Source organism: Parasteatoda tepidariorum, chromosome 8 (genome assembly GCF_982258835.1).
Source record: "Parasteatoda tepidariorum strain Cologne lab strain chromosome 8, Ptep-v5.0, whole genome shotgun sequence".
Classification (NCBI taxonomy): Eukaryota; Metazoa; Arthropoda; class Arachnida; order Araneae; family Theridiidae; genus Parasteatoda; species Parasteatoda tepidariorum.
In genome coordinates this window covers 53,829,946-53,846,966 of record NC_141762.1, presented here as the reverse complement: position 1 = coordinate 53,846,966, position 17,021 = coordinate 53,829,946, and the positions used below count along the sequence as shown (strand labels likewise).

The 17,021-nt window shown below is 27.8% G+C and overlaps 1 protein-coding gene across 1 annotated transcript in view; it reads right to left on the bottom strand.

Moving 5' to 3' along the window:
* The window catches only part of LOC107454398 (sodium channel protein para), a 226,289-nt gene that overhangs the window by 26,333 nt on the left and 182,935 nt on the right, over positions 1–17,021 (bottom strand). Inside the window, exons 14-22 of the mRNA XM_071181380.2 lie at positions 15,144–15,209; positions 10,803–11,056; positions 9,610–9,783; positions 7,760–7,935; positions 5,701–5,875; positions 3,731–3,892; positions 2,700–2,886; positions 2,474–2,589; positions 1,692–1,869 (exon numbers count right to left, since the gene is read on the bottom strand). Of these exons, the coding sequence (XP_071037481.1) occupies positions 1,692–1,869; positions 2,474–2,589; positions 2,700–2,886; positions 3,731–3,892; positions 5,701–5,875; positions 7,760–7,935; positions 9,610–9,783; positions 10,803–11,056; positions 15,144–15,209 (1,488 nt within the window). The remainder of the gene's footprint in view (positions 1–1,691; positions 1,870–2,473; positions 2,590–2,699; positions 2,887–3,730; positions 3,893–5,700; positions 5,876–7,759; positions 7,936–9,609; positions 9,784–10,802; positions 11,057–15,143; positions 15,210–17,021) is intronic.

Genomic DNA, 17,021 nt, shown 5'->3' with positions numbered 1-17,021 from the left:
CATCTATTCATTCATCCACAGATCGTAATTTTAACCTAAACTAGAGAGCCACCAATCTCCAATTCAGTATCCCCAGAGGTATTGATTTGTTATGGAAACTTGGAAGACTTAGTGACCCGACAGATTTAACATGCACCTGTCATCATTTACTACATGGGGAGTCTTCGGTCAGATGGTATAGAACTCATGAACTATTGGACATAAGCTGAATGTTCTACTAACCAGGCTATCTCGGCCTTAAGATCATAGATTCATTCATTAAATAGTTAACAGTATTTGAAAATAATGTATCATTGAAGCAATAAATGACCTTTGAAAAGATATTCAACCAAATGTAAGCTAGAGTTTCGATATTCTAATAGAAGAGTGAGTTATTTAGACATACCACTGGCTACAACTTTTGTTGATATCTATCCTTCTTTGATATAAAAATACACTCCTGTATCCAACTTTGACAGGTTACTTTTAATATTCAACTAATACAAATGTATTCGATTTTAATTAATCACATTTTTCATAGATATAGGCAGAGAAGGCTGACAATGTCCTCTAAATGCAATAAAAAAAATGCATGGAAGTAGCAAGTACAAAGAATTTTTGAATTGGAAAAATGCAAAACCTCCATCAGATCTGGTGAAATGTTTCAAAGGGAAGTATATTTCCTTTAGCACAATCATTTAGGAAAATGTATTCAATGTTTTTAAATTATAATGCATTAGTATAAGGAAATAAAATATGACCTCAAGCGAAATAACCAAAGGTCAAGTTGAACAAAGGAAATCTATGTTCGAAATATAGAAAAAGTAGTCAGAGTAACCCTAATTTACAGTCTGTAACATTCAGGAGGAAGAAACTTAAACTAGATAGACAAATGCAGATTTTAAATTTTTTGAACAAGTTTTGTAAAAAAAAAATCCTTTATCTTAAGAAGACTTTTTTTTAACTAATGATCTTTTATCTACAGGGTGTCCCAAGGTTATTGGGGCAAATTATAATGAGAGGTAGGTGACATCACAAGGATTTAGATTTGCACAGCAACCCCTGGTTGAAAACGATTCCGTTCATGGTCAGGAATTGATCAAAAGATGGATTGGTCGCGAACTGGCTCCCTGGCCACCACGCTCTTCTAATTAAAATAGCATGGATTTCTTTCATTCGGTACACTGAAAAGTCCCTTTTATGCAACATCAGTGGATTCCAAAATCCATCAGTGGATCCAGAATCGTCTGTGCTGCTTAGCCAAGTAAATCCAGATGTATTTGAGCGAGAGCGCCAATCCATGGCCTGATGGTGAAATCATAAGCAAGAATGGGAACTTTGGACATTTTCACAAATCATCTACCACAGAGCATGTAATATCTTTGACCCATAAATATTTCAGATGATCTCAGCCTTGACTCTCTTTGTTTCCTGCACCTGTCACACTACTTTCCCATGATATTTCCGACCATGGGTTGCAATGTAATTCTGAATATTTGCGATGTCCCCTACCTTCCTTTAAATTTGGTCCCAATATCCCTGAGAAGACCTGTCTTGTGCAGGGCAGGGTGTCTCTGGGGTATACGATTTTATAGAAGGCCTATACGATTTTATAGAAATTAAAATCTATTAAATTAGCTTGATTCTTAAAATTTCTGTTAAGTAAACCTCTCTCAAAATTTATAATAAATGAAAGATTTCTATGTTCTCACCCGTTGCTGGTTTGTCCTCCTTACTGCTGTCCTTCTTTTCTTCACCACTATCCATAAGAGACAAATCACTTGCTTCTTTTGGGATTTTAGCTACAACCAAGCCTTTTTCGAAGATGTCAGATTTGTTTTCATCTTCATTTAATGGATGGACTTTGTTATTCCCAGTTATTTCACTTTCCTGAAAAAAATGTTTTTGTCTTAGAAAAAAATCAGAAAATGCATAAAATTGGATCAGAAACTACTTGAGAAGTTAAAAACTTCACTGCTTTTGTTTTCTGCATTGCATAAGGAATAAATAGATTTAATAAGTCTAAATACGTAAAATTATTCTTAAATAAAAATAAAAGAATGTTTGGTGCACATAGATGATATTCTTTGAAAACATTTTCATATCTAACTTGCGTTTTCTTGTTTTTGTTCAGATTTCTTTATAGCTATTCATAGCTTGATTTAGAAAAATACTAAAAGAACTAATTAAGAAAAAAATTAGATCAAATTTAGAAAAGAAAAAAACATAATATTTTAAAGTTAAAATCAAAAATCGAATCATTTTTATAAAAACCAATGAACATATTTTTTAAAACGCTTTCACAGTACAACTACATGGGCATACTTGCACAAAAATATTCGAAAAAGCATTGTTTTTAAAGAGAACAATATTATAAAAAACTGCATATGGTTTTATGAGAGAGAAGACTGGTTCCATTTAATAATAAATTCAATGTCATATTTCCTTTAAAGTACAAATCCAATAAAAAGATGCTCTATAGTAGCATACAAACCTTTTCCTTGTTTGATTTTGCAGATAAAAGTTCAATTTTAGTGCCTAGAGGTACACAATTCATTGTTGGCCGCATAGAATTATTTGAATCTTTCATTTGAATGGCCTGTCCATTCCCTAGTAAGAAAACGATGCAAATAAATGAACTAAAGCATGACTTTCAACAATTACCAACTTAAAAATAATTATTTTTGTTGAGCATATTGTATCAGTGAACAAATATATACCTTGTATAGAAATTTCCATTTCATCCCCTATAACAACTTCTAGATCTTTAACATGTTTAGAAAACTTTTCCATCATAGGCAATTGTCCATCTGCGATAAACTCACCTGCAATAGGATCATCAGGCAGATCATCTCTCCTATCTGTCGCTTGATCGGCAATCTGATTGGTAAGTTTGGCCCGGACAGACTGCATAAAAAATTCATTTATATTCACAAATTTAATAAAATTTACTTTTTTGATTTCTAATATAAAACATTTTAAACTTAATATACTTTAAAAGTTTGGTAGGTATTGACATAAAATAAAAATATATTGTTCTTACATGTGTTGAAGTGCAGTTCATGTTTCATATTTAATCTTTTAGTGCTCTAAATCACTGCAGGATAGGTATCACATAAAATTGAATGCAAATATTTTAAATTATTTTTTTTTAAGTTTGTCAAGAGTTAATTAAGTGAAAACGCATGCCTAAATTTTACAAAGGTTTAGTTTTGCCTAGGAACATTAGAAAAAATCAGTTTTAAATATTTTGTTACACTATATTATTGCTTTTACCGGTTAATTTTCTTGTTTTCTCATAATTTCTTAGATTCGTTATACTCTTTAAATTCTAAACACTGAAATTTTAGGTAGAGTTTTGTCCCAAATGCTTTTACATTAAGTTAATTGAAAAGTATTTATGTTAAGTAAACAATCATTTTAATTCTAGTGATTGCTGACTTAGAAAATAAAATTTAATACTAGCATTTTAATTTTTTTTTTACCTTCATAATTAATAAAATTTTATCTTATTTAAGACATTTAAAATAGTTTCACTATTCATAAACTCCATAGTAACTACCTTTTTTCCTTCCTCCTCAAATACTATTATTACTTACACATTTATTCACTGCCGCCAAACTTTGATTCTAAAACAATTCCTTGCATATTATAGCATAAAAGATAAAACTTATACTCATGCATATTAATCAGTATTATTACTTACATAACATAAATTACATGCATTTCTTGAAAGAGAATCGGTACTTACTTTTAAAATTCGAAATATTAAATTTTTAACCCAATTGCTAGCTCTAGAAAAACGGTCTATTGCTTCTTGTAGCTTTTTTGTATCCGCTGTATCTGAAGGAGCTTGAGATAGATTAGAGGCACCAAAGGAGGACAGTAACAAGGCAAGGAACAAGTTCAGCACCTATATGAGAAAAGTTTAAATGCAGTTAATAATGCCTAAATGTAGAATAAAAATGGTTATTTTATTTATATTTTATAACCGTCGTAGAACAGCCGACCAACTCCGTAGCCTTGTAGTTTTCAACCAAATCCAGAAGACAAGGGAACTCCTGGATCAAGTATTGGGAGAAATTAGCCTTCGCGGAGGACTTTTTGATGGAACTAACCCACATTTGCGTTGCCTGGAGAGGGAAACCACAAAAACCTCCCACGGTTAGCCTGATGGCAAGGGGACTCTAACTCATGATCAGCTTACTACTGAGGATATTTTACGTCAGCACTTGCTCAGTGAGAGTGAGGTGCAGAATTCGTACAAACCAGCCACAGCTGGAATTCAAACCCAGTTCATCTCATTGGGAGGAGAGTACTCTATCCTCTAAGCCACCACAGCTCTAAAATAAAAATTTGTTAAGACCATTAATACATTAAATGAGGTAGAACCAAAAATTTCAATCATTAGTTTATAACATTTGAAGGGAGGTGGTAGCTCAGTGGTTAGAGAATCAGACTCCGGTATGAAGGGGACAAGGTTTGATCCTTGAGTACATGCGATATAAGTGCTCGTGAAATTCATGGAATCAAAAAAGTCCAGTGGTTAATTGCTGAGCAGTACCATATCAACGTACTGGATATATACCATGGGTACAGGGATCAGGAGAAAATTTCCTTTCCTTTCAAATCTATATCTGAATTGAGGAATTGGCCTTACGAAATAATCCTGTCATCGATCCGAAGGGTTCTGAGCCAAAACATACTTTCACTTTCGCCAAATAAAAGGCAAGCAAACATTCCTGACTTAATTCACAAAGGGCCATCGGCTTGTCCAAGTGGCATTAGAAATAGCAATAGCATAACATTTGAAGGAAACATTTATTTCTACCATAACATTTCCTTATATAACTTTTAACACTGTATACCTTTAGTACAGTTAGTTTATAATTATTACTTTTAAGTTAATATTAAATAATACACCATTTAATTTCTGACAATTTATAGTACCTGATTCATCATAAGGCCTGAGTGGTCCAGGCCTAGGGTGCCAAAAATGTTACAAATAATTTCCTTTTGTGTTTTTCCTTAAGAATTGTCTATCAGAATAATGGGTTAACAAAAGTTGAAATAAATATAAGCTTAAATTTAATAATATATCATAATTTACGTATGTTATAAATAATTTAAAAACACTTCATAAATAAAGAAAATGCAAATTTGGTTTAAAGTAACAACCAGGAGGCCCCTCTGATAGTTCTGTGTTTAGGATCACCTGCATTTCTAGATGGGGCCCTGGTAATCTTTAAAAAATTTGCATCCATAAAGGTAAACTAAATTTGTATTATTTCTGGTAATTTACATAGATATTTCCTCTTTATTTTGTATTTATCAGCAAAAATTGGTAAATTGCAACAAATAATTGTGCACTGTAACAAATACATTGCAGCAAGTAAAAATTATTTCAAGATCATTTTTTCTAATTAACAGATATATTAAAAATTGTTGTGTTCTTAATTGTTTGAAAATGTTATCACTGTTATATTTTGGTAATGTATTCTTATTTGTAGTTATGAAAATTGTTTTTTTTGTTTCCCCTTTTTGTACTTTTTATACTTCGTTTTTTAATTTCTATTCTTGTGTTGGAATTCAAAATAAAAAATAACTTTACAGTAAATGTATAAAAACTCAAAGCTTAGATTAAAATAACAATCGTAAAATTGTGCTAAAATATGAGAAATTTCAATTTGAAATGAAATTTAGATCTCACAGTTTACTTACCACAAGGTTGCCGATTACCACAGTTGATAGAAAAAAAGGAATACACATGGACCCACTCACAAGCAGACAGTCCCACATAGATTCTATCCATTCACCGCACAAAACACGAAAAACAATCATAAATGAATGCATAAAGTCCCTAAAATTCCAATTAGGAACTATCCCATGAGGAAATCTAAAATTAAACACAATTAATAATAAAGTCAATTTAGTTTGTTATTAATTTAAATTTCTTAATATAATCTTGTTATTAATCTATACATTAGACAAATGCAAAAATATAATTACGATAAATAGAATTTTTATATTGTGCAGGAGTAATTGTGAGTCCAACTCAAAAATCCTGAAAATTTCTTGAGTAAAATCATTAATGAAGCATTTCAAAAAATTAATGTCTTTATAAATTTAAATCATTTATATTTTCAAAACATGAAATTCTAAATAAAATGCAACATAATTTAGATGAATAATTATGCATGAGTTTATTTTTATCTCTAATCACATTTATTATTATCTCTAATCACATTCTACCAGAAAAAAAATATTTAAAAATGAAAGAGATGTCAAGTATAAATTCTAGTTCTAATATTTTTAAATAAAATATAAAAAAAATTTCATACATAAATGTGATCAATAATGTCTTGAAACTTCTGGACCTTGGATTTCCGGAAACTTCCGGATATCGGTTAACGAAAAATCCGGAAATCAGGATTTTTTCAGAGCACAATCATCTCTGATTTTATCTCACAACCAATTAAATCAAAAAGCAATTATAAATCATTGTAAATTTAATTTTGCTTATTATTTATCTATACATACTATTCATATAGTAAATAGAATTTATATTTATCTCATAAACTTGAATGTTACAGTTAAAATTGTCGATTTAAAATAAAATAAAGCACAGTAAATGAAGATCAATTTCAGCTGAATGTGATCAAATCATATATAATGCATATAATGTGAATTTTCAGCAATATTGATGATATCAGCAATATCTAGTTTTAATTTCTTACTCTACCTCCCCCCCCCCTCTCGCTGGGGACCGGAAAACGAGGTTAAAAAAGTAGGATTTTCTTTTCTTTAAATGATTCTTTTTTTGTGAATTAATAAATTCACAATTAGAATTTCTAAATAGTGTAGAAATGTTACTTTTTTATGCATCCAAATTTTACTCTTATTTGTAATATTTAAAAGCTTTATCTATTGGAACAAATTGTACACACATGTTCCTTACCAGAGTCCAATAAAAAGCACAAAACAGTCTTTTCATTTGAAATAAGATAGAAGCATCTTACTGATATATACATGGTACTTAAGTTACCTGAGTCAGTCTGTTTTTGTTTAAAATCGAAGGAAGGCTTTTTGGCCGTTGTAAAAATTACCTTACCCGCCCGGTGGCTGAGCGGTAGCGCTTCGCGCTGTCGTGCCACAGGTCCCTGGTTCGATCCTCGGGCCGGGCAAGGTTCACTCAGCCTATCATCCCTTCAGTGGGTCGATAAATGAGTACCAAGCATGCTTGGGAACTAAACACTGGGGGTTCCGCGTTCGGCTGACCACCTGACCGGAACATCTGCTCCTGCACCCCAGAGCCCAAGGTCAAGAAAACTGAGATGGGCACAGTAGGCCTTGGCCCTCTATGGGCTGTCGTGCCACTGAGTTTAGTTTTAAAAATTACCTTGTATTAAGCATTTGATAAAAGGAAAACGAAGGCTAAAATAGAAGCCAATTATCAAATATTCGCACAGCGGGTATCAGGTGACAATGACGAGGGGATTAAAGGCAACATTTTCTTTCTGTAACATACCAATATTTTAAGCAATATAAATTTTTTTCTTATTTTACGTCATTTACAGGGGCCGAAGATATTAATTCAGAAATATTTTAGTTGGATATTACTAAATATTAGAAATCAATTTCGTCAATGTTATGAATTACGAATCATAAAACGTTAAATATCCCTTATTTTCAGTCAATTCTAATGCACGTGTATGTTTAAACCAGAATGCACCTGTCTAAAAATTTTTTTTATAAAACTAGTTGACGAAATAATACTTACAAATGTTTCTTTTCATCATAATTCTTTCCAAACAGTTGCATACCCATCACAGCAAAAATAAAGATAATGATTCCTAAAACAAATGTCAAGTTTCCTAAAGCTCCCATGGTTTTTCCCATAATTGAAATGAGAAGATTCAACGTAGGCCATGATTTTGCTAATTTAAAAACTCTAAGCTGTAAGTAAATTAAAAAAAGAAATAAAAATAGCAGACTCAAATATTAAAAATAATGACTTTATATTTTTGTAATATCTAAATAAGTTAAAATTAGTCTTTCAGTGAGTGCATTTAAACTTTTTTTTAAAATTTTTTATCTCAGTCTTTTAAGTATGAGTTATATTTTTAATATAATTTCTCAAAAAGTGCAAGCATTCCCCATTTCAGTAATTTAATAGGGATACAAAAAATTAGTAAATAAAGAAATATAATGAGTTACATTTAAAAATGTATTTCATTAAACAATAATTGAATAAATAAAATACATTCTATGTAGAATATTTTCATAAAAATTTATGTAAACATATCTATTGCATTAAAGTATGTTTAAAATTCTCAGCTTAATTTTATATAAGTAAAGCTATTTAATCATTCAACCACACAGAAGCCTATTATTTTTCGGTATTTTAAAGTACTGCTTAAAAAAAAAGAATGTAATGTCGATTTCTTTAGTTTATTTCTTATGAAATAATCAAATATTGTATAAAAAAATTATTAAGATAAGTCGTTTATTAAGATTCAACATATTCATGTTAGATGAACTTTTAAGAATCTCAAATATAATTCAAAAATATTAAAAAGATATAATTTTAAATACATAATAGTAATAAAAATGTTGAATATGTGGCCAAAAGGCTATTTACCACAGGCTAGTAATATCTGTATACCTAAATGGAACATATTATTCATGTGTTTTTAACTGGTAAGCTCTAGTATTGAAAATTTCACAAATTTTACTTACCTGCATTAAAAAGTTTAGAAAATAAGTTAAATATAAAAATTAAACTTTGCAAAATAATAATAATCTTAAAGTTCTCCAAATATTTTAAAATTAGAATGAAAAATTCTGACTATGTATCAATGTACACATTGATAAAGCAACACCAAAAATTTTTAATTAATTAATTTTGTTTACAAGGGAACATTTTGTTTGTTTAAGGGAAAATTTGCAAAATAACCCACTATTCAAAGGAATTTCTTTTCTTCTCAAATTCAACTCATTTTCCGAGGTAACAGTGAAAAATTTCATAAAAATTTTTTGATTTCCCCTAGCAATCTTAAAATTAGATTTACAAATGCTATCAACCAAATGACATGCAGTGATGCAATAACACCAATTTTCCATTGTGTCAAAAATTAATTTTTTTCACAATGGAACACTCTTTAGAGAAAATTTTATCAAATAACATCCAGTTAAAGGGAAATTTTATTAAATTCTACTACTTTGCAAGATACCTGAAAAGTTTAGCAAAACTGCTGAGTTTTCCCATTGATGCAAGATTTTGTCTGCATAGTTGCTAAGCAACACATTGGTCTGAGAAAAAAAAATTCCACCTTAATTTTGTAAATGGTTTTCCTTATTAGAGAAATTTTGAAAGTAAACACTTGGTGAATAATTAAAGCACATTTTTCAGGCTTAATTACTGTTTTTAGAAGCAAAAGGTGTTGTTTTCGTACATCTTTTTAGATGATTGATGCCATTGGCATTATGAGTTTGAAAAGTTAAATATTTGAAACTCAAATATTTTGTTTTGTGCAAAGCAGGTTGTGACCACCTGCTTTGCAATAACAATACCACAAAAACAAGAAAAAGTCATATTCAGATTTACTGAAAATGTAAATGCAAACTTACCAAACGAAATGATCTGAGAACTGAAAGACCTTGAACATTTTCTAATCCCAACTCTAGTAGAGAGAGGGCAACTATGAAGAAATCAAAAATATTCCAACCTTCCCGGAAATAATATTTTGGGCTTAATGTTATTAATTTGAGGCCAGCTTCTACTGCAAAAGTAGCTGTAAAGAACTAAAAAGAGAATATAAGCACAATTTATTCTTTTAACAGGCTCTTTGCTCGCAACTGTAATTCTTTAAAATAAGGCATCCATACTATATTTAACCAAACAATTTAGCTTTTAATTCAGAAAATTTTAAGTTCCATTTTCTTTAAAGAATGCAAATAACTATGCTATTTTGCCAATACTATGAAATAATCATAATTCATAAACATAGTCAATCTGATGAGAATTAATTTCAATTAAGTGTTTCCTACTTTTAGGATTTAGTAGTAGAAAGATGCTTAGCCAAAATTACTATAGAGAATGATTATTCAAATGGGACATACAGAAATCTCTATATACTTTTCAGTTTTATTTTCAAAATATCTTCCCATGTTATGTAAAAAAGGTAAAATTTCATAAAATGAAATGAGTAATAAAGGTTTATTTTTAAATTTACTTCATAATTTTTGAATAAATTTGATCAATTCAAAAATTGCAGGTTATAAAAAGAAATTAAGCATTTGTAAGGTTATAATTTCTTAAAGAACCATAAATAAATAATATGTCATGAATTTTACTGGATATATCCCTTTAATTACTTTAAAAATTTAACTTAATAGTGCATTAATATAATAAGAAATTCATTACTTTAAATGATTAAATACTTTAAAATTTCATTGTATAAATAAGAAATTTTGTGGTATGTTTATTATAGTAAAATTTATGGTACTTTACTGAAGTTTAAAAGAAGTTGTTCTGAATAAAACAAAATTTTGCTGCATTGACAAACCAAAATCCTCAAAATTGGAAAAGAAAAAATAAGAACAAAATTGATTTAATTATTGACTAAAATATCACAAGTTTGCTATTAAAATTTCAATACAAAACTGAAGCACTTCTCTTAACTAAAGGTTTAATTCCACCAGAAGAATGAAACTTTTTTTTTCACTCATAGGTATAAAAATTGAATTAAAAAAAAATGCAGAAAGATATGTGTGTCATTGAGGGTTTACAGAAAAATATTTTTCCTACAACCCCCACTTACATAGTTTCCATAACGGAGGAATTGTTCGAAATCCGGATCCATGTCGTGGTGATCCATAGCCATGAAGAGGGTATTCACGACTATACAAAGAGTGATGAAGAGCTCCATGAAAGCATCGAAAACTATTAGTGAGATAAATTCTTGAAAGCGAACCCAGCATTCGCAACAGTCCCATACGCAGAAGACATCTAAGCATTTCAAACAACTCGCCAAACAGCGCTCCTTGAATCTAGGTCTATCCTCATCCTCTCTTTCTGTAGGAAAATAATAAACGGATACTGAATAATGTTTAAGTATTGCCATTCTGTAGCCTCTGGATGAATTTGTAATACAGCACAACACCAAAAGGAAGCCCAAACATGCAGGATACGTGGCAGAGCAGAAAATGCTTTTTCTTCAACAAAGAACACCAAACATATATCAATACTTCAATTAAATACATAGCAAATAATTATTTGTATGCTTATTTAGCTCTTCTAAAATAAATCATCATAAATATATTGGCAAGGTTAGACACACATTTTATAGGCCTTGTGTCAAAATTCCTTATTAAGCCTTTCCTTAAAACACAAAAAATCTAACTTTCGAGTTCCTTTTACACTGTAATTTACCTTTTGATCCCCGAAGTGTGAATTTTCCTAAACATATGAAATTTATAACTTCAAATTGTTTTATAAGTGTAATTTTTTCATCAAAACTTTATGTTTATTGGGTTATATTATGATTTATTTTGAGTTGTGGTAAACCTAATTGCAAAAAAAAATATGCCAATTTACTTAAAAACTTAACCATTTAGTTAAGTATTTCAACTGGGCTCTCCCCTGAACTGAGCATCAGGATAATTCTCCCTATCCTTCCCTCTTAAATACTGCCCTACATGTTGGGTGTTTTAAATGTGACCAATAATTTGAAAAATCATTTACAGAAAAATGCAGGAAGATAGAAATGCATGGTTTGCTATACGCTGCTTAGAAAATCATTTAAGTAGCAACAGAATTAGTCAACATATAGCGCTCCTAACTGAAAAAAACCTTTATTTTTCTTCAATTGATTTATCAAATTGTCTACTTTTGGAATGCCCAGTATACAGATGCAAAGAATGTATCCTCAAATCAATAGTACTGATCTCTCTTTACCTTAAGAAAAAAGATATATTCATTCAAATTACACTTTTTCTGTATGGATTTATGATGATGTATTTTAGTATTTATAAATAAATTGACGAGTAATGCATTATTTTGGAAAACATAGAGTTGAAAAATTTGCATTAGAAGAACTGGGATGAGAAATGTTTGTTTTTCATTTGTATGGTTAATATGCGTTATTATGTTTATTAACTAGTAGCACACATTATTTATATAGTACAGTAGTTAATTAACAAGTAATAAAATCTAGATATTACTTATTAATTTATTTTTACTATCAAACAAATATCAATCTATTAAAATATTTTATTTCTTAACATTTTTTTATGGCAATTGTTTTTTGTTTAAAAAACACAACATTTAAAATGAAAAAAAATCCTAACGTTACATTGTATTTTGATCAGTTTCTAAACAAATATTTATATAGTACAGTTTATTTATATAGTACAGTAGTTAATTAACAAGTAATAAAATCTAGATATTACTTATTAATTTATTTTTACTATCAAACAAATATCAATCTATTAAAATATTTTATTTCTTAACATTTTTTTATGGCAATTGTTTTTTGTTTAAAAAACACAACATTTAAAATGAAAAAAAATCCTAACGTTACATTGTATTTTGATCAGTTTCTAAACATAGGTTTGAGAAATATCAAGCAATTAAAGCTTAGTTTGTACTTATTAACTGTGTTGTCAAAAACAGTACAGAATTTAAACTTTTTGCTGTTATCACAAAATAAGGTTTCTTCAAATATTAAATATCAACATCTTCAATCTACTAAACTAGTTTTTTTTTAAATTTTTTTTAAGTCGATTGTTTTTTGTTTAAAAAACTCTTAGTGGAAAAAAATATGAATTACTTATACATAGAAATTTTCTTCACTTTAAATCCTATCTGTAGAAATAAACTTGATTTGTGGATAACAAATCAAGTTTATTCCAATAGATATTTAAATTTATAACAAACACAAGCACTAAAATGGTATAAATCCACTACAAGATTATTGATAGTGACAAAATAAAACAAAATAGAAAATAATGTAAAGAAAGAGTAGTTATGATAATGAAAATAGGCTACTGTAACAGAAAGAATTTTAAACTGCTTACAAATGCATATAAATATGATAATTTTTTTACATAATCCATAACTTAGCTTCAAACTACAAACATTGAAGTATTAGAAATATTATTTAAATAATATTATAATAAATTTCTTTTACACAATCATTAACTTAGGTGCAAATTTACCTACATTAAAGAATTAAAAATATTATTTAAATAATATTATAATAACATTTTTTACACACTCAATAACTTAGCAGCAAATTTACTTACATTAAAGAATGAGTAGCAATATTATTTAATTAACAACAAACATAACAATAAAAATTAAAATAATTATATAACATATTAAATAATAATAAATATTATTGACAATATTTTTGCAACACACTAATTACAAATTTAATGCTAGTAAAAAACAACTATTATTACTAAAATGTGTTAAATTAAATAGCAAATAAATATTCTAGTTGTAAATTATGAATCTTTGTAATTCATTAATGAAAAATTAATGCTTAAGGACAATTGAAAATTGTTATTTGGTAAAGTAAGCATTGTTAATTTTCAAACCGAAATCAAGATAACATAAGAATTAAACTATCATCAATACCTATCTGAATAATGTAAAAATTTTAGTTATATTATGCAGTGAAAAAAAACAATTTATTTTCTTCATCAAATTTTTACGTATCTAATAATTTAACTTTACTATTCGAAGATAAAATCGCATATTAATTATTTATGAAAAGAAATAATCATCTATGACTTTTTAATAAAATCAAATAAAATTCTAATCATATAAAAATTAAAAAAAATAAGACATTGCAAACCAAATTAAATATTTAATCACAGCGAGACATAATTTTTTGTCACCTTTAACAACTTTGCCATACAAAGTTTTTTCTCCCCTTAAATTTAAAACTTCAATATTCCAATACTTTTGAAAAACTATAAACAATAATATTTGGAAGTTTTATATAAAATTTTATTTTTCTTAAATAAGATTAGAAATCACACTGAGTAAGAAAAAGACAGAACAAAAAGTTTATAATTTAGTGTTGAGTTTTTAAAAAAATTTAATCCATTTCAATTAAAAAGTCAAAAAAGAATAATCAAAGTCATGATTGTATGAAAATAAAATATATAGTTATGATAAACTACATAATTATGTTATTTTGAGAAGAATTTTTTTATTTAACTCATGTTAAACTTGTGAAATAAATAAAATAAATAAAAATATTTGTTACAATTTTATAAAAAAATTTATATACTATACGTTTTTAAATAAATTATTGATTCCTAAGTCTGGTATAAATAAAATATTTAAACTTATATTGATTAAATTATTTAACTTATTGAGTTAGTTTACGTCTTATTTGTAAGCACATTTTTCATTTTATAATTAATAAAAAAATTTATAGTTAGCACAACAAATGAAATGCTTCATTTTCTTATTAATTTTTAAAATATAATAAAAATTGACAGTTTAAGAAATTACAATTGGAAATTTTAAAACTTATTCACAATTTCAAGCTTAAACGAAGTATGTTTTGTGTTATTAAAAACTAATGTAACTAAAAAGTAAAAGTATAAAAATATGAAATTTTAATTATGAAATTTAACTATTATAGAGATATAATTAAAACTTTATTTAACTAAAGTTAATATTTTCAAAATTGCAGTCTTAGGACGAATTTTTTAAAAAAAAATTTTTATAGAAAAAATTGTTTGAAACGTTAAATATTTAAGCATTAATACTTGAACTACCACTGTATGACAAAAATGCATCCTAAAAGCACTTGACAAAATATTTTTTAAAAAAAAAATTTGATGAGATTACTAAATATATTTTAATTCAGTAACATAGTTGAAATTACTCAAAACACATAATTTGTAGCATACAGACATTAAGCATAACAGAGCATACAAACATGCGGAGAAGGGCTGCTCTGCCATCCACAAGATAGATGAAGAAAGCACACAGTTACATACATTCATTTAAATATTATTCATCAGAGAGTATGCAGAAAGAAAAAGAGAGAGAAAGAGAGATAGAGCTCTACATCTACTTTTCAAACTTAAAACCACCATAACTAGCTACAGATGATAGCTATTTCCCAAATAATTACCTCTCTCACTATCTTTACTCTGTCTTCCAGCTGCCTGTTCGATGATGTCATTTACAACCATGAGATCTGAAAAATAAAATATAATAAACAAATATATTTCATTTATAATCAAGGAATATCAAAATAATTCCGGACAAGGAAGGTTAATGAGGTTGCAGGTTCCTAAGAAAATTAGGAAGAATTTAATATCCAGCACATCAAAGTTGCAATATATATAAAATAATATAGGGTACAATATATTTGCTTGCAATATAGGATGCATATAAAATAATGTAAGATGTTTAGAGCCACATGGCATATAATGTACAAGGCAACATGTAAAAAAAAATTGGCACATGTGCTAAATAGAGAATGTAGTTTTAATTTATGAAACAAATGATAATCTAAAACCAAAAGTTAAGTAAGTTGTGCAGTAAATCAATACAGATTTGTAGACAGAAACAAAAAAAAAATTTTTTTTTTACCAATAAATAGTAAAATTTATTAATATTTACAAATGTGGCACAATATGGCGGCAATGTTTAAAGTCACATAGCATGTGATGCACTGGAAATAATGTAAAAAATATGGTGTACATGGTACGAAATATGTGTATGGTGTATGGAGTTCGTGGTTCAAATTTCTAAAAAAAATAATTGAATACTAAAAATTACAATACTGGAAAAATTGGGGGCTTTACGCCCATGAATAATAAACTGAAATAATAAATGTTTAACTATAACAGGTAATAATAAATTTAAATAAGTATTTTTAACTATAAGATGTAGCATTTCTTAATATTTGCAAATCTGGTTGAGTATGCCTGCCATTCATATATTCAAGGCACTGAATATTAAACTTGAAAAAATAAATTTTGCCATATTGGCGACATTTAGTATATATTTTTTCAAATAAATTAAAATTACGTATTCTACTGAACACACAAGTCAATTTTTCTTAACATTCCACCCAGAATATCACATGCTATGTAGCTCTAAATACTTCACTTTATATTATGTGTACTTTGTATATTTGGTTGAGTTATATATAACTTCCACATTCAAAGAAATGCACTGTAACATGTTAATTACTCTTACATGTAACATATTTACAAGTACGGCTGAATACGAGCTTATGTTCTTGTCCAATATGAAGCACCGAATTTTGCAATATTGGGAACTTTCAGAATATATATATGAAATAAATTCACTCCCTATATTTTGGTTGGGAATGTATGTCACTATTTTTTAGATTCCACTCAATAAATCCCATGTTATGCAGTTCTTGATGCTTCACATAATTTTATGTGCATCTTGTATACTAAGTTTAGTCATAAATAACTTCATTTAAAGAAATGCACCATAACATGTAAATTACCATGACATGTAACGTATTTATAAGTGCGGCTTAATATGACTTCTTTCTTATAGTACAACTTATAGTATATTTATTTTATAACTCGAAATCACATACTCTATTCGGCAAGAATGTCAATATTATTTGGATTTCACTCCATGAATCATGTGTTATGTTGTTCTAATCACTTAATATTTTATAAGCATTTTGCCTAAATCATGCAAGATGAAACAAAAATAACTTCTTATTTAAAGTAAGGTATCATAACATGTAAATTACATTGAATCCATAATATAATATGTACCTTAAAATGAAAGAAAAACGTATTCGATTCGTCTGAAATAGACAGCTGCAAATCAAATTTGGTAAGAAACCACGTCGAAAATAATATAAAATTTTAAAACAAAATGTAAGTTTAAATTTTGAAATTTAACAAAATTAAAGTAATTTTAAATTACTAAATTTACGTAATTTTAAATATTAGAAAATTGAATAATAGATTGAATTACTACAAATTTTTTTTTTTTTTTTAGATTTAAGTTA